The sequence below is a fragment of the Meles meles genome, chromosome 6 (assembly GCF_922984935.1).
Source record: "Meles meles chromosome 6, mMelMel3.1 paternal haplotype, whole genome shotgun sequence".
Taxonomy (NCBI): Eukaryota; Metazoa; Chordata; class Mammalia; order Carnivora; family Mustelidae; genus Meles; species Meles meles.
In genome coordinates, this window is record NC_060071.1 from 19,305,110 (window position 1) to 19,327,264 (window position 22,155).

Below are 22,155 nucleotides of genomic sequence, written 5' to 3' on the forward strand. Positions count from 1 at the left end.
GCTACTGGACCACGAGGGGAGAATTCGAGAGATAAGTGACACCATAAGACGAAACAACATTAGAATAATTGGGATTCCAGAAGAAGAAGAAACAGAGAGGGGAGCAGAAGGTCTATTGGAGAGAATCATTGGAGAGAATTTCCCTAATATGGCAAAGGGAATAAGCATCAAAATCCCGGAGATGCAGAGAACCCCCCTCAAAGTCAACAAGAATAGGTCCACACCCCGTCACCTAATAGTAAAATTTATAAGTCTTAGTGACAAAGAGAAAATCCTGAAAGCAGCCCGAGAAAAGAAGTCGTAACATACAATGGTAAAAATATTAGATTGGCAGCAGACTTATCCACAGAGACCTGGCAGGCCAGGAAGAGCTGGCATGATATATTCAGAGCACTAAACGAGAAAAACATGCAGCCAAGAATACTCTATCCAGCTAGGCTATCATTGAAAATAGAAGGAGAGATCAAAAGCTTCCAGGACAAACAAAAACTGAAAGAATTTGCAAACACCAAACCAGCTCTACAGGAAATATTGAAAGGGGTCCTCTAAGCAAAGAGAGAGCCTAAAAGTAGTAGATCAGAAAGGTACAGAGACAATATACAGTAACAGTCACCTTACAGACTAATAATGGCACTAAATTCATATCTCTCAATAGTTACCCTGAATGTTAATGGGCTAAATGCCCCAATCAAAAGACACAGGGTATCAGAATGGATAAAAAAACAAAACCCATCAGTATGTTGCCTACAAGAAACTCATTTTAGACGCGAAGACACCTCCAGATTTAAAGTGAGGGGGTGGAAAACAATTTACCATGCTAATGGGCATCAGAAGAAAGCTGGGTGGCAATCCTTATATCAGATCAATTAGATTTTAAGCCAAAGACTATAATAAGAGATGAGGAAGGACACTATATCCTACTCAAAGGGTCTGTCCAACAAGAAGATCTAACAATTTTAAATATCTATGCCCCTAACGTGGGAGCAGCCAACTATATCAACCAATTAATAACAAAATCAAAGAAACACATCAATAATAATACAATAATAGTAGGGGACTTGAACACTCCCCTCACTGAAATGGACAGATCATCCAAGCAAAAGATCAACAAGGAAATAAAGGCCTTAAATGACACACTGGACCAGATGGACATCACAGATATATTCAGAACATTTCATCCCAAAGCAACAGAATACACATTCTTCTCTAGTGCACATGGAACCTTCTCCAGAATAGATCACATCCTGGGTCACAAATCAGGTCTCAATCGGTATCAAAAGATTGGGATCATCCCCTGCATATTTTCAGACCACAATGCTCTGAAGCTAGAACTCAGTCACAAGAGGAAAGCTGGAAAGAACCCAAATACATGGAGACTAAACAGCATCCTTCTAAAGAATGAATGTCTCAACCAGGAAATTAAAGAAGAATTGAAAAAATTCATGGAAACAAATGATAATGAAAACACAACGGTTCAAAATCTGTGGGACACAGCAAAGGCAGTCCTGAGAGGAAAATATATAGCGGTACAAGCCTTTCTCAAGAAACAAGAAAGGTCTCAAGTACACAACCTAACCCTACACGTAAAGGAGCTGGAGAAAGAACAAGAAAGAAACCCGAAACCCAGCAGGAGAAGAGAAATCATAAAGATCAGAGCAGAAATCAATGAAATAGAAACCAAAAAAACAATAGAACAAATCAATGAAACTGGGAGCTGGTTCTTTGAAAGAATCAACAAGATTGATAAACCCCTGGCCAGACTCATCAAAAAGAAAAGAGAAAGGACCCAAATAAATAAAATCATGAATGAAAGAGGAGAGATCACAACTAACACCAAAGAAATACAGACAATTATAAGAACATACTATGAGCAACTCTACGCCAACAAATTGGACAATCTGGAAGAAATGGATGCATTCCTAGAGACATATAAACTACCACAACTGAACCAGGAAGAAATAGAAAACCTGAACAGGCCCATAACCAGTAAGGAGATTGAAACAGTCATCAAAAATCTCCAAACAAACAAAAGCCCAGGGCCAGACGGCTTCCCAGGGGAATTCTACCAAACATTTAAAGAAGAACTCATTCCTATTCTCCTGAAACTGTTCCAAAAAATAGAAATGGAAGGAAAACTTCCAAACTCATTTTATGAGGCCAGCATCACCTTGATCCCAAAACCAGACAAGGATCCCACCAAAAAAGAGAACTACAGACCAATATCCTTGATGAACACAGATGCAAAAATTCTCGCCAAAATACTAGCCAATAGGATTCAACAGTACATTAAAAGGATTATTCACCATGATCAAGTGGGACTTATTCCAGGGCTGCAGGGTTGGTTCAACATCCGCAAATCAATCAATGTGATAGAACACATTAATAAAAGAAAGAACAAGAACCATATGATACTCTCAATAGATGCTGAGAAAGCATTTGACAAAGTACAGCATCCCTTCCTGATCAAAACTCTTCAAAGTGTAGGGATAGAGGGCACATACCTCAATATTATCAAAGCCATCTATGAAAAACCCACCGCAAATATCATTCTCAATGGAGAAAAACTGAAAGCTTTTCCATTAAGGTCAGGAACATGGCAGGGATGTCCATTATCACCACTGCTATTCAACATAGTACTAGAAGTCCCAGCCTCAGCAATCAGACAACAAAAAGAAATTAAAGGCATCCAAATCGGCAAAGAAGAAGTCAAACTATCACTCTTCGCAGATGATATGATACTATATGTGGAAAACCCAAAAGGCTCCACTCCAAAACTGCTAGAACTTGTACAGGAATTCAGTAAAGTGTCAGGATATAAAATCAATGCACAGAAATCAGTTGCATTTCTGTACACCAACAAGGCAGAAGAAAGAGAAATTAAGGAGTCAATCCCATTTACAATTGTACCCAAAACTATAAGATACCTAGGAATAAACCTAACCAAAGAGGCTAAGAATCTATACACAGAAAAGTATAAAGTACTCATGAAAGAAATTGAGGAAGACACAAAGAAATGGAAAAATGTTCCATGCTCCTGGATTGGAAGAATAAATATTGTGAAAATGTCCATGCTACCTAAAGCAATCTACACATTTAATGCAATCCCTATCAAAATACCATCCATTTTTTTCAAAGAAATGGAACAAATAATCCTAAAATTTATATGGAACCAGAAAAGACCTCGAATAGCCAAAGGAATATTGAAAAAGAAAGCCAAAGTTGGTGGCATCACAATTCCGGACTTCAAGCTCTATTACAAAGCTGTCATCATCAAGACAACATGGTACTGGCACAAAAACAGACACATAGATCAGTGGAACAGAATAGAGAGCCCAGAAATCGACCCTCAACTCTATGGTCAACTAATCTTCAACAAAGCAGGAAAGAATGTCCAATGGAAAAAAGACAGCCTCTTCAATAAATGGTGCTGGGAAAATTGGACAGCCACATGCAGAAAAATGAAATTGGACCACTTCCTTACACCACACACGAAAATAGACTCCAAATGGATGAAGGACCTCAATGTGAGAAAGGAATCCATCAAAATCCTTGAGGAGAATGCAGGCAGCAACCTCTTCGACCTCAGCCGTAGCAACATCTTCCTAGGAACAACGGCAAAGGCAAGGGAAGCAAGGGCAAAAATGAACTATTGGGATTTCATCAAGATCAAAAGCTTTTGCACAGCAAAGGAAACAGTTAACAAAACCAAAAGACAACTGACAGAATGGGAGAAGATATTTGCAAACAACATATCAGATAAAGGGCTAGTATCCAAAATCTATAAGGAACTTAGCAAACTCAACACCCAAAGAACAAACAATCCAATCAAGAAATGGGCAGAGGACATGAACAGACATTTCTGCAAAGAAGACATCCAGATGGCCAACACACACATGAAAAAGTGCTCCACGTCACTCGGCATCAGGGAAATACAAATCAAAACCACAATGAGATATCACCTCACACCAGTCAGAATGGCTAAAATTAACAAGTCAGGAAATGACAGATGATGGCGAGGATGCGGAGAAAGGGGAACCCTCCTCCACTGTTGGTGGGAATGCAAGCTGGTGCAACCACTCTGGAAAACAGCATGGAGGTTCCTCAAAATGTTGAAAATAGAACTACCCTATGACCCAGCAATTGCACTACTGGGTATTTACCCTAAAGATACAAACATAGTGATCCGAAGGGGCACGTGTACCCGAATGTTTATAGCAGCAATGTCTACAATAGCCAGACTATGGAAAGAACCTAGATGTCCATCAACAGATGAATGGATAAAGAAGATGTGGTCTATATACACAATGGAATACTATGCAGCCATCAAAAGAAATGAAATGATGCCATTTGCGACGACGTGGATGGAACTAGAGCGTATCATGCTTAGTGAAATAAGTCAATCGGAGAAAGACAACTATCATATGATCTCCCTGATATGAGGACATGGAGAAGCAACCTGGGGGGTTAGGGGGATAGGAGAAGAATAAATGAAACAAGATGGGATTGGGAGGGAGACAAACCATAAATGACTCTTAATCTCACAAAACAAACTGGGGGTTGCTGGGGGGAGGTGGGATTGGGAGAGGGGGAGGGAGCTATGGACATTGGGGAGGGGAGGCGAACCATAAGAGACTATGGACTCTGAAAAACAACCTGAGGGTTTTGAAGGGTCAGGGGTGGGAAGTTGGGGGAACAGGTGGTGGGTAATAGGGAGGGCACGTTTTGCATGGAGCACTGGGTGTTGTGCAAAAACAATGAATACTGTTATGCTGAAAAAAAATAAATAAAATGGGAAAAAAAAAACCATGAACAACTATATGTTGCCTATGAAAAACTCACTTCAAATAGGATATATGTAGGGTGAAAGTAAATGGATAGGAAAAGATTGCCATGCAGATATTAATCAAAAGAAAGGAGTGGCTAAATCTCAGGTAAAGTAGACCTCAGGGTAAAGGAAATTACCATGGACAGGGAGGATATTTCATAATGATGAAGGTGTCCGTCCACCAAGAAGACATAGCAATCCTAAATGCACATACACCAAACAACAGAGCTGCAAAATAGCAAAACAAACACTGATAAAACAGAAAGGAGAACTAGATAAATCTGCAATAATAGTTGGAGAATTTGACGCCCTCTCTCCACAAGTGCTAGAACAACTAGGCAGAAAATCAGCAAGGATACAGAACTTACCACCAACAACCAAGAGAACTGAACTGACATTTATGAAACATTCCACACAACAAGAGCAGAATGCATCCTTTTCAAGGGTCTGCAAACTATATCTCAAGATAGACTGCATATTCTAGGCCACAAGGTAAACCCCAGCACGTTTAAAAGAATTAAAACCAGACAGAATATGTTCTCTAACTTCAGTGGAATCAAACTGGACATTTGTAAAAAAAAGATAATGGGAAAATCTCCAAGCACCTGGAGACTAATCACAAACTTTGAAATAATCCAGGGTCAAAGAGAAAGTCTCAACGGAAATCCCTTAAAAAAAAAAAAAAAGAACTAAATGAAAACGAAAATGCATGTCAAAATTCGTAGGCTGCAGCTAATTCAGTGCTGGGAGGGAAATCTATAGCACTGAATACTTAGATTAAAAAAGAAGAAAAGTCCAAGTAATAATCCAAACTTGCACCTGAAGGAATTACAAGAAGTCACAAAATTAATCCAAAGCAAGTGGGAGAAAGGAAATGCCAGAAATAAGAGTAGAAAATTAATGAAATTTAAACAGAAAAACAATAGAGAAAATCAATGAAGCGAAATGTATTTTTTTTTAAAGATCAACAAAATTGACAAACCTCTAGCAAAACTAACAGAGAGAAAGATCACTAATATCAGGAAGGAAAGAGGGAATATCAAGGAACATACCCTGCAAATATCAAAAGGATTGTAAGGGAATGATATGAACAACTTTACACACATAAATTTGACAACTTAGATGAAACGGACCAATGCTGGAAAAATTGAAACTAAAGCACATCCCATATAAAATACATAATTTTAATAACCCTTTAATTATTAAGGAAATTCAATTTATAATTTAAAACTCCCTAAAAAGAAATCCCAGATGGTTTCATAGGAGAATTCTACCAAATGTTTAAAGAAGAATTAATACCAACTCTAAGGACACTTTCCAAAACTTCTGTGAATCCAATCTACCTGATACCTAAAGCAGATAAAGACAGTACAAAAAGAAGTTCAGACCACTGTCCATCTTGAATATAGATGCAAAAAATCTTAACATATTACAAATAGGTTTCAGCAGCATATAAAAAGAGTAATACACCGTGACCAAGTGGGATTTATTCCAGAGATATAAGACTGGTTCAGTACTCAGTAATCAATCAGTGAAGTCCCCCATTATTAATAGACTGCTATGAGCTGAATGTTGATGTCCCCCCAAAAATGTGTATGTTGAATAATGTGATGGTGTTTGGAGCTGGGGCCTTTGGAAGGTGATTAAGTCATAAGGCTGGAGGTCTCCTGAAAGGGGTTAGTGCTCTTACAAAAGATCCCGTAAAGCCCCCTAACCTTATTCTGCCACATGAGGCTATAACAAGAGATCGCCCGTCAGGAAGAAGGCCCTCACCTGAGCAGGCCAGCACCCTAAATCTCAGACTTCCAGCCTCCAAACTGTAAGAAATAAATTTTTGTTGTTTCTGTGCCCCTTCGTCTGTGGTATTTTGTTACAACAATTTGGATGAATTAAGCCATTAAACTCAAGAAGAAAAATCACATTATCATAACACTTGATGCAGAAAAAGCATTTGACTAAATGTAATACCGTCATGATAGAAACTCTTAGACAATTAAGAACAGAGGGGAACTTCTTCAACCTGATGAACAGCTAGAAAAACCGACAACCAACTTTATACTTGATAGTGAAAGACTGCTTTACCCCTAAGATTGGGAATAAGGCAAGGATATCTACTCTCAATATAATACTAGCAGTTTTATTTTAGAATAATTATACATAATTATATTCAGTCTATTATTGGAAGTTCTGGTCAGTGCAGTAAGGCAAAAAAAAGAAATAAAAGGCATACACATCTGAAAGGAAGAAATAAAACTATATTTGCAGATGACATGACAGTCTCATAGAAAATCCATAAAAGAGGGACACCTGGGTGGCTCAGTGAGTTGAGCATCCAACTCTTGGTTTCAGATTAGGTCATGATCTCAAGGTTGTGGGATTGAGCCCCATGTCAGGCTCCATGCTTAATACAGAGTCTTCTTGAGATTCTCTCTCTCCTCTCCCTCCCCCCACCTTGATCATGCCTCCTCTCTCTCTCTAAAATGAATAAATCTTCAAAAAAAGAAAAATAAGAATACCCATGAAAGAAATTATCCATAAAAAATTGATAAATTAGACCTCATCAAAATTAAAAAGCTTTTGCTTTGAGAAAGACTGTGTCAAGAGGGTGAAAAGACAAGCTACAGACTTGGAGAAAATATTTGCAAATCACCTATCTGACGAAGGGCTCATACCTAGTTCATACATAAAAATCTCCCAATACACGACAATAAGAGCAAACAATCCAATTAAATAATGGATGAAACAGTTGAAGAAACATTTTGTTGAAGAGTAAGCACAGATGGCCACTAAGTACATAAAAAGACTTAATGATTGTTCAACATCTTTAGCCGTTAGGGAAATGCAAATTAAGACCAAGATGAAATATCACCGTACATCTATTAGGATGGCCAAGATTAAAAAAAAAAATAGTGACAACATGAAATTTTGGTGAGGGTGTAGAGAAACTCTCTCTCATATACCATGATGAGAATATAGAATGGAACAACCATTCTGGAAAATAGTTCAACAGTTTCTTAAAAAACAAAAAATACACTTACGTTATGACTCTGCATGTGTATTCCTGAACATTTCGTCTAGAGAAATGAAAACTTATACGCACACAGAAATCTGAGTGTGATTGTTCATAGCAACTTTACTAGTAGTAAGAACTGGACACAGCATAGAATTCCTAGCGGATGAATTGTTGAACATACAATGGAAAATAATATAATATAGATGTAAACCGTAAACATATAAGTATATAAAATATGCAAATATATAAAATATGTTATAAAATATTTAATATGTAATATAAACACTAAAATATGTAAAATACTATAAATATAATATAAATATAATACTAAGCATTATAAAGAAACTCTTTGAGAAGGAGGAACCCTCTTATCACTGTTGGTGGGCATGCAAGCTGGTAAAATCATTCTGAAAAAGAGTATGGAGGTTCCTCACAAAGTTGAAAACAGAGGTACTCTGTGACCCAGCAATCGCACTACTAGGTATTCACCCCAAATCTACAAATGTAGTGATCTGAAGTGGTACCCACCTTCCAGTGTTTATAGCAGCAATGTTCACAATAGCTAGACTGTGGAAAGAGACCAGATGTCCACTGACAGATGAATGGATAAAGAAGATGTGGTGTGTATATACAATGGAATATTACTCAGCCATCAAAAGAAACCCTGAAATCTTGCCATTTGCAATGACGTGGACAGAACTAGAGGATATTACGCTAGGCAAAATAAGTCAAAGGACGAAAATTATGTTATCTCACTCATATGTGGAACATAAACAAAACAGAGGATCACAGGTGAAAGGAGGGGAAGATAAAACAAGACAAAACCAGAGAGGGAGATAAACCATAAGAGGCTCTTAATCATAGGGAACAAACTGAGGGTTGCTGGAGGGGAGGTGGGTGGGAGGATGGGGTAATTGGGTGGCGGGCACTAAGGAGGGGACAGGATGTGATGAGCACTGGGTGTTCTATAACACTGATGAGTCACCGAATGCGACCTCTGAAACAAATAGTACAGTATATGTTAATTAATTGCATTTAAATTTTAAAAACTAAAAAAAAAATAAAGAAACTCTTTGAAATACACAACCACGCAGATGAATCTCGAGGGCATTATGTTGAGCAGGAAATTTTAAAAAAATCCCAAAAGGTCACATTCTGTACGATCCCATTTGTATAACATTCTCAAAATGATGAAACTATAATCGAGATGGAAAAGAGATTCGTGGTTGCTGGGGTTCAGGATGGTGGAGGGCTCAGGAGAGGCTGATCTCTCAATGGAGTAGTTCTACCTGGGGATGATGACTGAAATGTATACACACGTGACAAAATGGCAGAACGATATATCCACATTGTACTCATGTCAAATTACCGGTCTTAATCTTGAACTACAATTGTGTAAGCTGTCGCCACTGGGGGAAATGGAGTGACAGAAATATGAATGCCCTCATGACTGTCTTTGCTAAGAATCTCTATTTCAGAGCAAAAAAGGGGGAAAAAAACATAAAAAATAAGCAAAGTATAATTCCTGTTTAATAATATATTAAAAACTGGCAAAAAGCGATCTATGGTGTCAGATGTCACGGTAGGGGTTAGGTCAGGTAGGACGGTGACTGGAACGGGGCAGAAAAGGGACTTCTGGGCACAGATAATCTCGTATCCCTGGTCTGGGTGTCCCTTACATGAATGTGTTCACTTTGTAACCATTCGTGAGACTGAACACACAGTGTATGCTCTTTTCTGTAGGGCTGTTACATGCCAGTAAAAATTGTCATGGGTGAAGTGAAAAAAAGCGTTTGGTTTCACGTGGGATTACCCTTGTGTGGATGTAGATGAACACATTCTGGAAGGCTACGTCAGAGCAGTTTCCTTTGCAAAATGGCGTTAGGGAGGAGAGGCATGGAGGGAGGCCTCCTTTGCATTTTAAATTTTTCTATGCTGTTTGAATGAAACAAACAAACAAAAACACATGCTATCGAGCCTCTGGCCTGTCTCTTGCCAGAGGTCCAGCCCTGACCTTTCTTGCCTTCTGGTTCCTTTCGGGCTCTGGGTTGGCTCCTGTGACATCATCACTTCGTGAGGACAGGGCTTTTTAGCCTCTCACCCGCTAGAGTCTAGACAGCTGTTGGTCGTGTGTGGTGAATCATTTAATCAGTTCCTGTGGCTTTTCTCCCTAATGCAAGTGCTTTCCTGGAATGGCAGGCTTGGTGGGCCCCACCCTGGGCAGATTGGCAGACCCATGGGTTTTTCTTTCCTGGCCCTATGGAATGCATACCTCACATGGCCAGCTCATTCATTCCACTTACACAATGCGGGCCTCCCTCCAAGTCCCACATTTCCTGGGAAGTCTTGGACAGAGTGGAGAGAGCATAGTCTTTGGCTAGACCGACCCCAGTTCAAATGCTGGATAGTTCTGCAGATGGCAAACTCCCTCCTTCCTCACCCACAAGATGGAAACACAGTGTGAAAATAAATAAAGGAAACCTTATTTAAAGTGGGAGTCTGGAAGCCCTGAAGGCAAGTTCTCATGCATCACCACTCACCTTAAGAAGCAAACCTTGCGTACCCAGGGAGAAGCAGCTTCCTTTCTGTAGCCCAGCAGGAAGAAGGAAGAATTTATTTCTCCTTGCCCAGCAACAGCCCAGCTGATGGGAACTCAGTAAAACACCCTCCCAGCTTCCTCCTTTCCCTTATAAAACCAAGCCCCTCTATTCTGTTCTCCGGACTTGCCTATGGTTCACCGTAGTCTCCTTGTCCTGAATTGCAATTCCTGGCTATTCCCAATTTTTTTTTTTTTTTTTTTTTGCAGGTAAAATAACTGTCTCCTTTTTTTTTTTTTTTTTTAAATCAAGAACACATAAGACGGTTAAGACTGTTATCAGGACTAAGTGTGACCATGTAAATAAAACGCTCCATGCAGCATCCCGCACCTGATAAGATCCTACCTAATATATCAGTTCTCATCCCTGGAATCCTGTTGACCCATCCCTGCCTGTCTCACCGGAAATTGACTCCTAATACGCTTGTATTAGGAATAAAATATGCTTCCTTGTATTGTCTGTTTTATGCAGATTCCAGACTCAGATTTATCTGTAAACTCATGAAGGTCACGGATTGCCCCGGGGATCCTAGACACAGTAGGTCCTCGGTAAATGCCAGTGCTGGCACAGACTGCCTCATTCCAACGTGGATCCATTCTGCATCCGCCTCCTTGAACCTTATGGATGAACGCCCAAGTCCATCGGAACTAGCCAGCTTTCAGGAGGACTTAAAGTTTCAGTAATGCAGCCAAACTCTGTACATGCCTATCCAGCATTTTTTTGCAGTCCTAGCAAGCCCATGAAAAGTCGGGGCCATTTGTACAGTCCTCCAGAGCCATTTCTAGCTGTGTGATCTTGGGCGAGTCACAACACGTCTCTGAACCCCTATGTCCTTGTCCACATATTGATACACTGCTTCAGTTGGGGATACTTACTCCCCGGCCTGGTGAAGCTTAAGGAAAAGAGCATTGCTGTCCCGAAGAAATAGAATGGGAGCCACATTTATACCGAAGGGTCTCGCAGTCACATTCAAAAAGTAAACAGAAACAAGCGAAATAGTCATATTTTTGATCAGAATGTATGAAAGATCGTTTCACTGATCGACGAGACAGTTGACATTTTTGCTCTAAATCTTTGAAATTGTGTGTGATTGGACGCTTCCAGCCCCTCTCACTTTGCATGAGCCTCGTTTCAAGTCCTCAGCGGCCGTCCATGACCCCATGGCGTGATCCCAGACAGCCCGGCTCCAGGCTCTCCCGTGGGCTTGGGGAAGCATGTGCAGTTGGTTGTCTTGGCTGTTCTAACAGCACCCACCTCACTGAAGTCCTGTCCCCACTCTGTGTTGACCAGGGCCAGCTTCTGAGCATCTCGGCGGCCTACGGCGACCTGGAGACTGTCCGGTACCTTCTCACCGAGAGACGGGTGGAGCTGCCCACCGAGCCCACCGACGACAATCCAGCTGTGGTGGCGGCTCATTTTGGGCATACTGACATCGTGCAGGAGTTGCTCGAATCTTTGCCAGGTAAATCCCAGGCCCTGAGCTCCTTGCCAGCCTCTCGGGAATCACCTCTTCTCCAGAATCAGACAGACATTTGCCGGTGGGGGTTGGAGGGGAGGTGAGGGTGGGTATGGGCTTTCTTGTTTCTTTACGCTTTCACCAAGTGAGAGAACCAGATTTCTGGGCCACCACACCGACAGTCTACAGTAAAAACCGCCACATCCCATGTCTCATTCCCTTGAGCTCAGGAGGTAAATTTTCTGACGCCCTATTTGATAGAGAATATGGACCTATGTCCCTTTTTAAAAAATTTAATAGTTTTTGTCCTTAAAGAAGCTTTAGATTTTTGGAAATGTGGCTGTGGAAGTCCAGAGAATCCCCATCTACCTTTTAGGTTAGCTTCCTTCACCTGACGACATGCATTGAAAGTTCCTCCATGCCTTTTTATGGCTCGGTAGCTCATTTCTTCACAAGGCATTATTACCTTAGTGGTGGCCTTTGGGAGTTAGGGTTTTGTTTGGGAGCACGGCTAGCATCATGGGTGTGCAATGGTGTAGGCCCTGCCCTCAGAAGGCCTGTGCTTGGTTCAACACTCCACGGTCGCCATCTTGAAATTTTTGATATATTTTTATTTTTTTAATATTTTATTTATTTATTTGACAGAGATCACAAGTAGGCAGAGGCAGGCAGAGAGAGAGAGAAGGGGAAGTAGGCTCCCAGCTGAGCAGAGAGCCTGATGTGGGGCTCGATCCCAGGACCCTGAGATCATGACCTGAGCTGAAGGCAGAGGCCCAACCCACTGAGCCACCCAGGCGCCCCTGATATTTTTTTAAACAAGGGGCTCGCCTTTGTATTTTGTACTGGGCCCCACATATTATGTAGCCGTCCTGTCCGGGGTGGGGGGGGGGGGGTTGTCCAACAGTGTGCTTTGAGTAGATTTGTGCTCGGACTTGGTTCTAAGCCAGTGCCCCCTTCACATGTCTGGAGGGAGAATGAGGCTAAGGGTAGAAATCAGGACCGTGTTATGGCTCACAGGTGCATACTCGGTCCAGTGAAACACAGGAGGGCAAGGAGGAGCTTGGGTGTCCCTGAGGGCAGACTCCCTCTCTTCAGGGATCCCCAAGATTAGCTCTGTTCTAGCCCCAAAGCATCCACGCCAGCTGGCTCATGACCTAATTGTGCATTTTGAATTTACTGAACATTCATCCTATGAATCTCTCTCTTTATTGCCTTCCCGTGCATTCTGAAGAACTTAAGAGATACACAGACTTCTTTAAAAAGGTGATCCCAGATCTTGCATAGCTCCTGGCTAAGCAGAGGCAATAGAAGCAGAAAGCCCAGTAATTCTATGTAGTGTAACCATGGTGAGGGTGAAGTATTTCCACAGTGATCTGGGAGCACACATAGAGAATGGTCTTTTCTGGTCTTCATAAGGAGCTGACGTCTGAGCTGGGTTTTGCAGGGTTCGTAGGAATTTACTTGGCAGATGAGAGAGGGAAGGACTTCGGTTGCCCACTTTCGCAAAGCAGGGAGCTTGGCTGGACGTGAGCATGGTTTTTAGCTGCTTTGAGGCATCCAATCTTCACCTCAACTAGGGACAGAGTTGCTGAGGACCAGAGGAGTCTAGGGCATCATTCTGGACCCTGCAGGAAGTACAGAGATGAGCAAAACAGCGTGTGTCCCTGTGAATTCCCAAACCGGGGGGAAGGCAGCCACTGTCAGGAGTCCGTCTGTGAAACCAGAAGACACACAAGACACAAGTTGAGAACAAGGGAGGGTTTGAGAAGAGGAGAGATGAGAGGCTCATAGGGGTAGGCACATCATTGTGTAGTTGTGGACGTCATTTCAAGTACGTCATTATCTACTGTCTGGTCTCGGTAGCTGAGTGGAAATGGAGCAAAGGAGGAAGAGGAAGGATGGAGACCTTAATGGGACTCTCCCAGAGTATCATTGGATTTGGGTCTCAGAAGATACGTGTGGGGTTTATATGGTTAAGAGAGCACCCTTTGGTTTTGAGTGTTTAAATCCTTTAGCTTTGCAGGGTTTAAGTCTTGACTTTGTCATTTACCAACTGTGGGACTTTTGGAAAATTCCCAAACTCCTCTGAGCTCTGATTTCCTCATATTAAAATCATGGTTATGAAATACAGCCTTAGACAGCCTCGTCGGATGAGTAGACATCCATCCTCAACAGAAGTTAACAGCATGATGACTGTATCTCTAGATACAGTTGCAGGAAGCGAGTTGGAGATCACTCGTTAATATCTGTTGGAGTATCACCTCCTTAGAACTGTTAATTCTAGTTATCAGGGGGAGAAGAAGAGACACTGATTTAGCATCTGCTGCAACCCAGGCACTACGCCAGGCTCCCTCTGTGCTGGATTTTCATTTCTTCCATTCCGACCTCCCCCCTGCTTCCTGGTCAGTTTCCTACCATGGAGGGGAGGGTCCTTCTCTCCATGCTTGGGAGCACATGGGTTCCTAAGGACTCCCAAGCCTCTGGAAATGAGACAATGTTATGATGCAATTGGGAAGTGTCAGCGTGGAGGATGAGATCATTTTTCCATGGCCGCTACATCCAAAAGACATTGCATTTACTTTGAACTTGAAGATACTGTAATACTTCAGCCCACGCTGTCCCCATTCCTTCAGCGTGCTAAGTGTTACTTCCTCCTGGAATTAAGTAGGTGGTTCTTGCAGGGAGTAGTTTGCAAAGTTTTAGGCTGGATAGTTAGATCGATTTCTTTCACCAAAGCCCCTTTTCTTTCATTTTTGAAAGTAATATCTGTACTCACGGATAATTTAGAAATGCAGGAAAGTGTTAGTACTCTAAAAACATAATGACAATGAGTTAGAATGTTTTGAGCCAGGTGCTTGACATACATTATGTCATGCAATCTTCACATTAAACTTGGGAGGACGAGTGCTATTATTCCCATTCTACCAACGGGTAAACTGAGTCAGGGAGAAGTTAAGAAATTTGTTTAAGATTACACAGCTAAAATATTTTAACCCTAAACCACTTGTCTCCAAAGCCCATGTCCCTGTATGTAATGCTATTCTGGGCATGAGGTCAGGACTGGGGATGGGGAAAGGGGTGAAGCGAATGGTCACAATACCCACTACAGAGAGGTAATACTGCAACACGGGGTAGTACCTTTTAGTCTTATTTCCACACATGCATTTTTTTTATCCAGTAACAATTGTACCATATATGCTGTTGGGAATGCTACTTTTCCCTCACTCGGCATTGTGTGATGAGGAGGCAGATTTATAATGATATGGGAAAATGGCATATGCAATTCAGAGGGACTGTTCTGGAAAACACTACTGACTTGACAGAAGGGACTTGGCTGGAAATGGGACAGCTCAATACTGTCAATGGTCTGAGGGGAGATCAGGGTGGGACCAACCAAAACCCCACAGTGGCACCTTCCCTTTGTCCTGTCATCTCCTGCCAGGTCCCTGCAGCCCCCAGCGGCTGCTGAACTGGATGCTGGCTTTGGCTTGCCAGCGAGGGCACCTGGGGTTGGTGAAACTCCTCGTCCTCACACACGGGGCCGACCCAGAAAGCTACGCAGTCAGGAAGAACGAGTTTCCTGTCATCGTGCGCTTACCGCTGTACGCAGCCATCAAGTCAGGTGGGTTCCCCCGTCAGTCCCGCCCATGGGAACCCTTGCTGGTTGGAGACGTGGGACCTTGTCTTCCCCTCCCTTCTAGCTCTTGAAACACCTGTGTAGAGACATTTGCAAATTCCATTATTTGCCTCTCTCTCAAAATGTCTCAAACTCCACCTTCGCTCTTTGGCCCCACTTGCCCCTACAACAACGGGATTTCAGTGACAGGTACCAACTGTGGCAAATGGGACCATAGTAGGAGACACTCCACAGGGCAGAGTGCCACAAAAAGTCTCCCATGAACAGGAACTTGCCACCTCAGGGAAGTCATAGAGAAGGTCCACCAGCACAACTACCCTTTTCATTCCCATTTCACACATCAGCGTCTGCCATTTTGGACCAGCTGCGACACACTTGACCTCTGAACGCCATTCTTTGTCCTTTAGGAAATGAAGACATCGCCATATTCCTGCTTCGGCATGGGGCTTTTTTCTGTTCCTACATCTTACTGGACAGTCCTGACCCCAGCAAACATCTGCTCAGGAAGTATTTCATCGAAGCTAGTGCCTTGTCCAGCAGCTGTCCAGGGAAAATGGTGAGTAGCCACTGCCTGTGGATAAATGGATAAAGACCAGGTGGTACATATATACAATGGAGTATTTTTCAGTCATAAGAAGGGAAGACATCCCGCCATTTTCAGCAACATGGATGGACTTTGAGAGCATTGTGCTAAACGAAATAAGTCAGACGCAGAAAGACAAATACTGTATGATCTCACCTCCATGTAGAATCAGAAAAAGCCAAACTCCTAGAAACAGAGTAGATGATTTGCCAGGGGTTCAAGGGTGCAGAAAATGGGGAGATGTTAGTCATAGGGTACAAATGTCAGTTACGAGATGGCTAAGTTCTGGAGACCTAATACACAGCTCTGTGATTATAGTTAATAATACTGTGCTCTAGACTTCAAAGTTGCTCAAAGAGTAAATCTTAAGTGTTCTCACCACTTGAAAAGAGTGGTAATTAGATAACGTGATACAGGCGTTAGCTTACACTCTGATGTTAATCTTTTTGCGATAAGTGTGTTGAATCAGCAGGTTGTACACCTTCAACTTACCCAATATTTTTTTAAGATTTTTCTTTTGATGTGAGAGAGAGAGAGCATAACAGGGAGGAGGGGCAGAGGAAGACAGAAAAGCAGATCCTCCCGCTGAGCAGGGAACCGGATGTGCCTGGATCCCAGGATCCTGGGATTATGACCCAAGCCAAAGGCAGTTGCTTAACCAACTAAGCCACGCAGGTGCCCCACCCCAACCCACTTACCCACTATTATGTGTCAATTATATCTGAATAAAATTGGAAAAATATGCAGGACATAGTTTTAGTTTTCCTTTTAATAATAAAAACAGTGTTGTATTATTCACATTATCTTCAACTTGGTTTTTTAAATTCAGCACTCTATCATGGACTCCTTCTAGACAGGTCACTGCGGCTACAACTCATTCTTTAAATACATGCCCTAAATCTATAGAGGGAACATAGCTTATTCCTTTTCCCATTGGTGGACATTGGGATTATTTCTAGGTTTTGCCCTTTGTTATACAACCTGGTTCTCTAGGATATTGGCTTCTGTAGATCAAAGTCGCCAAAGTGGATTTTTTTGGGAATCACTTCCCCCAAAAAGCTATAGTGATTCACTTTCACCAGCATTATGTGGGAATCTCTGTTCCCACACCTTGGCGAGCATTTGATGTCCAGGAGCCTTTTAATATTATCAGTCTGTTGGATGAAAATGAGATCTCCTTGTTTTGATGTCCACACTGTTGTTATTAAGAATATCAAGCATCTTCTCCTGTCTTCATGAACTATTTGCATCTCCCCTCACTTGAGTTGCCTGTTACTGTTTGTTGATTATTTTCCTGAAGGGTTGGTCATCTCTTCCTTCTCATTTTAGAGGATCTTTTTTGTATCTCAGACTTTAAACCTTTTTTTGCTTTTAAATCATACATGTTGCCAATATTTAAATCATACATGTTGCCAATCCCTGCTTTTTCTTTTGTGATACCAAAGAATGAGAATATGTAATCAAATCTCTTTTTTGTTCTGGCATTTGGGTTATATAAGAAGGTCATTTCCCCCTCAATTTTATATAAATATTTTCCTCCTGGAATATCTCACGATATTTTTTTTTCTTTTAGTTTTTACATTTTAAGCTTTAATTTTTCTGGTATTTATTTGTATGTGAGGTATGAGGGAGAGAATCTAGATTTCACCTTTTCTATATGGATGATTAGTTATTCTAGCACAGTTTTTAAAATAAAGCTTCCTCTCCCTTCTGAATTGAGATGTCATCATTGTTATTTTCCCCAGTATATATCTGTATGCATTTTGGGATTCTCCGTGCTGGTCCATTGGCCTATTAATCTGTTTCTAGGTAAATGCCATCCTGTTTTGAGAACAGACATTTCATTTAAGTCTTACAGACTATTAATGCATGTTTTCTGCTTGTTTGGTTTTTTTCTTTGAAAATATGTTGACTGTTATTAGACATTTTTCCTTTCTTTTGTGCATTTCCCGTGATGACTCTATTTATACAGCTTTCATGTTCTTTAATAAGGTTTTGTATTTTGTTGATCTTATCTATATTATTTTTTATATTTTTCATTATGATTTTCTTTCCTTTTTTTTAAATTTTTTATATTTTTAATGAGATTTTACAACCTGGACCTGCCATGTTTATTTGTGTCTTCTTTCTTGTTTCTGCCACTATATGAAGTGAATATGATTCTTTTCCATTTCTATTTCCAATCCAATGTTACTGATATGGAGAAAAGCTCCTTTGTTTATTTATATTTTATCCAGCCCCTTTACCAGCTTCTCTTATTAATTCTAATCATTTTTGGAAGAGTTTCTTGAGACTTTTAGGTATACAATCAAGTTCAATAGGTTTGTCCCTTCTTTTCTAATATTCATATAACTTATTTTATGTCCTATCTCATGGTATCACTAGGAATTTCAAAAGTTGAATCATCATGAGGATAGCAGACGTATCTCTCTTATTCCTGATTTTAAAGGTCTTGACCTCAGAAATTTATAGGCATTTGCTGTAGGGTTTTGGTAAATAGATTGTTGTTAGATTTAGGTAGTTTCCGTGTATTCCTTTTTTGCTTAGGAGCTGTTATTGGGAAAGACTGCTGGATTTTGTAAAATCCCACTTTGGGAGCTACTAATATATTCATGTAGCTTTTCTGCTTTAACATGTTGTTATAATGAATGATGATGATATATTTTCCTTTTCATTTATGATGTCAGACAGTTTTACTTTTTCTCTTTGGAACTTAATCAGACCAGTCAGGGATTGAGATGTTCAAGTGGTTTTGTCAAAGGACTTTTAGATTTTATTTACTTCTTTATGATTTGTTCTGTTGGTTCATTAACTTTAGCTTTTATCTATACTAAAATCTTCATATTTTCTTCTTCAAGTATTTTATTTGTCTCTGAGTATTTTGGGGGTGTTGTAGTTAAGGTAAGGGCATGGCATTGAGACTTCATGGTCTAATCTGGGTAAATTTACCTCTCTGTGTTTTGGTTTCCTCATCTAAGAAGTAGGAAAAAGAGAGAGAAAGTATCTATCTTGGAAGGATACTTGACAATTAAATGTGGTGATAGTTACAACATTCTAAAACCAATGCCTGGCACATGGTAAGTACCTCACAGATGATAGCTAGCATTATTGGAGTTCTTTTTTTAGATTTATTGGCTTAAATATTTTTCTTTTTTCCTCTAATTTTACCTTGTCAGTTGTAGATGCAAGTCTTTCATGTGCTGTCAATTTGTGCTAGCTTTCCTTATCAGAATCTGAAATACACACACATGTGACATGTACATATTTACATATTTATAAATAAACATATATGTGTGTGTGTGTGTGTGTGTGTGTATATATATATATACATATATACATATGTATTTCCTACTTGTGATTCTTTTTCTAGTTCTTCACATTGTTCTACAAGTTTTTGGTCTACAGGCCCGTTTAATGGCTTTATGCCCCCTTTTGACTTATTTCATGATGTCAAATACCTGCTTTCATCCTGTTCATGCTTCTGTCCTTAAAATTGGGATTGTCTGCTCTTCACATGGCCACCCTGCCTTCTTTTTCTTTGCATCAGGATTGTACAAGTTTTCCCAGACATTCATCTTCAGTTTTTTCATTGTCTTAGGTGTATTTCTTTTTTTTTTTTTAAGTTTTTTTTATTTATGTATTTGACAGACGGAGATCACAAATAGGAAGAGAGGCTGGCAGAAGTGGGGATGGGGGGGAAAGCAGGCTTCCTGCCGAGCAAAGAGCCAGATGCAGAGCTCGATCCCAGGACCTTGGGATCATGACCTGAACTGAAAGCAGAGGCTTTAACCCTCCGAGCCACCCAGGCGCCCCTCTTAGGTGTATTTCTTATAGACAGCATTTAGTTTTCATCCCATCTGAGAGTGTGTCTTTGAGGAATCCACTCGATTCACATTTGTGTGGGACCTGTCATAGTCATCTATTACTCACATCTTTTTAATTATATTTATTATATTTACTGCTATTAATAATATCAATATTTATTATATTAATAATATAACATTATTTATATTAAATATGTTATTTAATACATTCATTATACTTATTTATAATATTTTATTATACTTACTGCTATTTCCTTTTAACTGTTCTCTTGTTCTGGCTGATTTCCTAGTTTTTAAAGAATGCCGACATTCCTATCAATAGTAAATGTACAATAAATATTTAATATTCGCCTCACCTAGTAAAAGGAAATAGGGACCATGCAGCCCTTTCCTTTATACTGTGCTTGGTGTTTTTCCCAACACTTTCCTACTTGATCACTACAACACCTCGGTAAGAACTGTGGGGAACAGAATGTTTTCCTGATGAGAATATTATGGTTTAGAGACATCCTGTTACTTGTCCAAGGACAGCAACTACAACACAGTTATACTCAGCCCAGAGCCTGAGTCTCCTGAACTCAGGGCTTTTCCCATTTCATGAATCCTGGACTATCCCTCCCATGTGCATCCGTGGTTGTCACTTTTCTGTACACTGACTCCCTGGGAACTTTTAAAAACCCCAGCGCTCGGGTCACACCTGACACTAATTGAATCTAAATCGCTAACGGGACCTGCCTCAGTTTCGTTTAAAAAATTCCCCAGGTGATTTCAGTGTGCAGCCGGGCTTGAGAGCCAGCGACTTTGATTTTCTTGGCTAAAGGTTAAAAGCAGAAGTGATTGGCATCTCCGTCTGCCGCCATTTCCACTGAGCAACGTTTGCGGAGATAGAGCATGAAAGTGATCGTTGCATTTTAGAAGGAGAAGACAAAGAAAGGACAATGTTACTTTTCTTCTCCTTGACCTAGAAGAGAAAATGAAATTATACTGCAGGCTGAGTCAGGAGGCTTTTTTGGGGGCTTCCCCAAAGCAGGTGGTATTCTGATTATTCATGTGAATTTCAAAGGCCAAGGGCCTTGCAGTGGGTGTGTCTGGCTGCCTGTAATCTGATCGAGAACCTGTGATAGCACATTCCTTCAGTGCTGCTGGCAGAAGACAGGGAGGCAGGCCATCCAGAGGGACCTGGCCATCAGGAACAATGACTCAGGAACCGCAGGTGAGCCCTCTTACCTTCCCAGGTGTGCAGTGGGTCTGACCCGGCATTTTTGGTTCCAAAGAATAGACAAGGGTGGCCATGCAAAGGGTGCTTTGCTGCCCTGAGAACACGGCCTGAGAGCTCCCTTGGCCTTACTGGCATTCGTGACAGTGACCTTGCTGCATTAGTCATGTTGTCTTTGGTGTGTTTATGCTCTGTCTTCTCCACCGGCTAGGACGATTTTATCTTGTTTTGTTTTATGTAATTGCTGCTTTGATGGAAGCCACCACCAGGGAAGGTTCAGAGCCTTCCTGCGTGCCTCTGGGTCAGGCGTTCTCTCGTTCCCAGGCTGCCACAAGCGGGGGGTGGGGGGGGGACTGCAGAGAACCCCATGCTGATGTCCCATTGGCAGGAGCAGGCCATTTCGGTTTTGTGGGCGTTTGGTAAGCCAGATCCGAGAACCCGCACCACGTGGTCTGGACATACTTTCAGAAGAGCAAACCCAAAGCCAAGTTGGACCTGGCCAGAGCTGTTTCTTGGCTTGGGTTGGCTGGCGCCCCTCTTGAAAGCTGCCAGACTCTTGCCTGAACATGGAACGAGACGGCTGTGCTCGTGGCAAGAGCCCGGTCGCCGTTTGCTTTGTTTCCATGAGAAACTGCAACATTTTGAGGTTGGCATGCCCAGAGAGGAGCAGGAAAACTCCAAAATGCCAGGAAAGGCCGGCCCAGCAGGTCCTGGAATAACTGTGGTGTTTGTCCCCATGCAGCAGTGAGAGGGCCTTCTGGGGCTGTTCTGAGTGTTGCAAGGAGACAGAGCTGGACTGAATTTTGAAACGACCCAATGGAGAAATTACTAATTTCCTCTTAAAAGTCCCTAAAGTTTTAAATCTGGTAGCTCACCTAGAGAGGAACAGGTATCATTATGACCATCATCGTGGCTTCATAGACCAGTTCTGGGCTTGTGTACCTTAAAAATTCCTGGTGGCCCCACCATTCAGATGCCTGTGTCTGTGCTCAGTAGGAAACATC

The 22,155-nt window shown here is 41.3% G+C and overlaps 1 protein-coding gene across 1 annotated transcript in view; it reads left to right on the plus strand.

Moving 5' to 3' along the window:
• LRRK1 (leucine rich repeat kinase 1) overlaps positions 1–22,155 on the plus strand; it is a 129,446-nt gene that overhangs the window by 44,783 nt on the left and 62,508 nt on the right. The window contains exons 4-6 of the mRNA XM_046007383.1: positions 11,726–11,897; positions 15,334–15,513; positions 15,936–16,084. Coding sequence (XP_045863339.1) covers positions 11,726–11,897; positions 15,334–15,513; positions 15,936–16,084 — 501 coding nt within the window. The remainder of the gene's footprint in view (positions 1–11,725; positions 11,898–15,333; positions 15,514–15,935; positions 16,085–22,155) is intronic.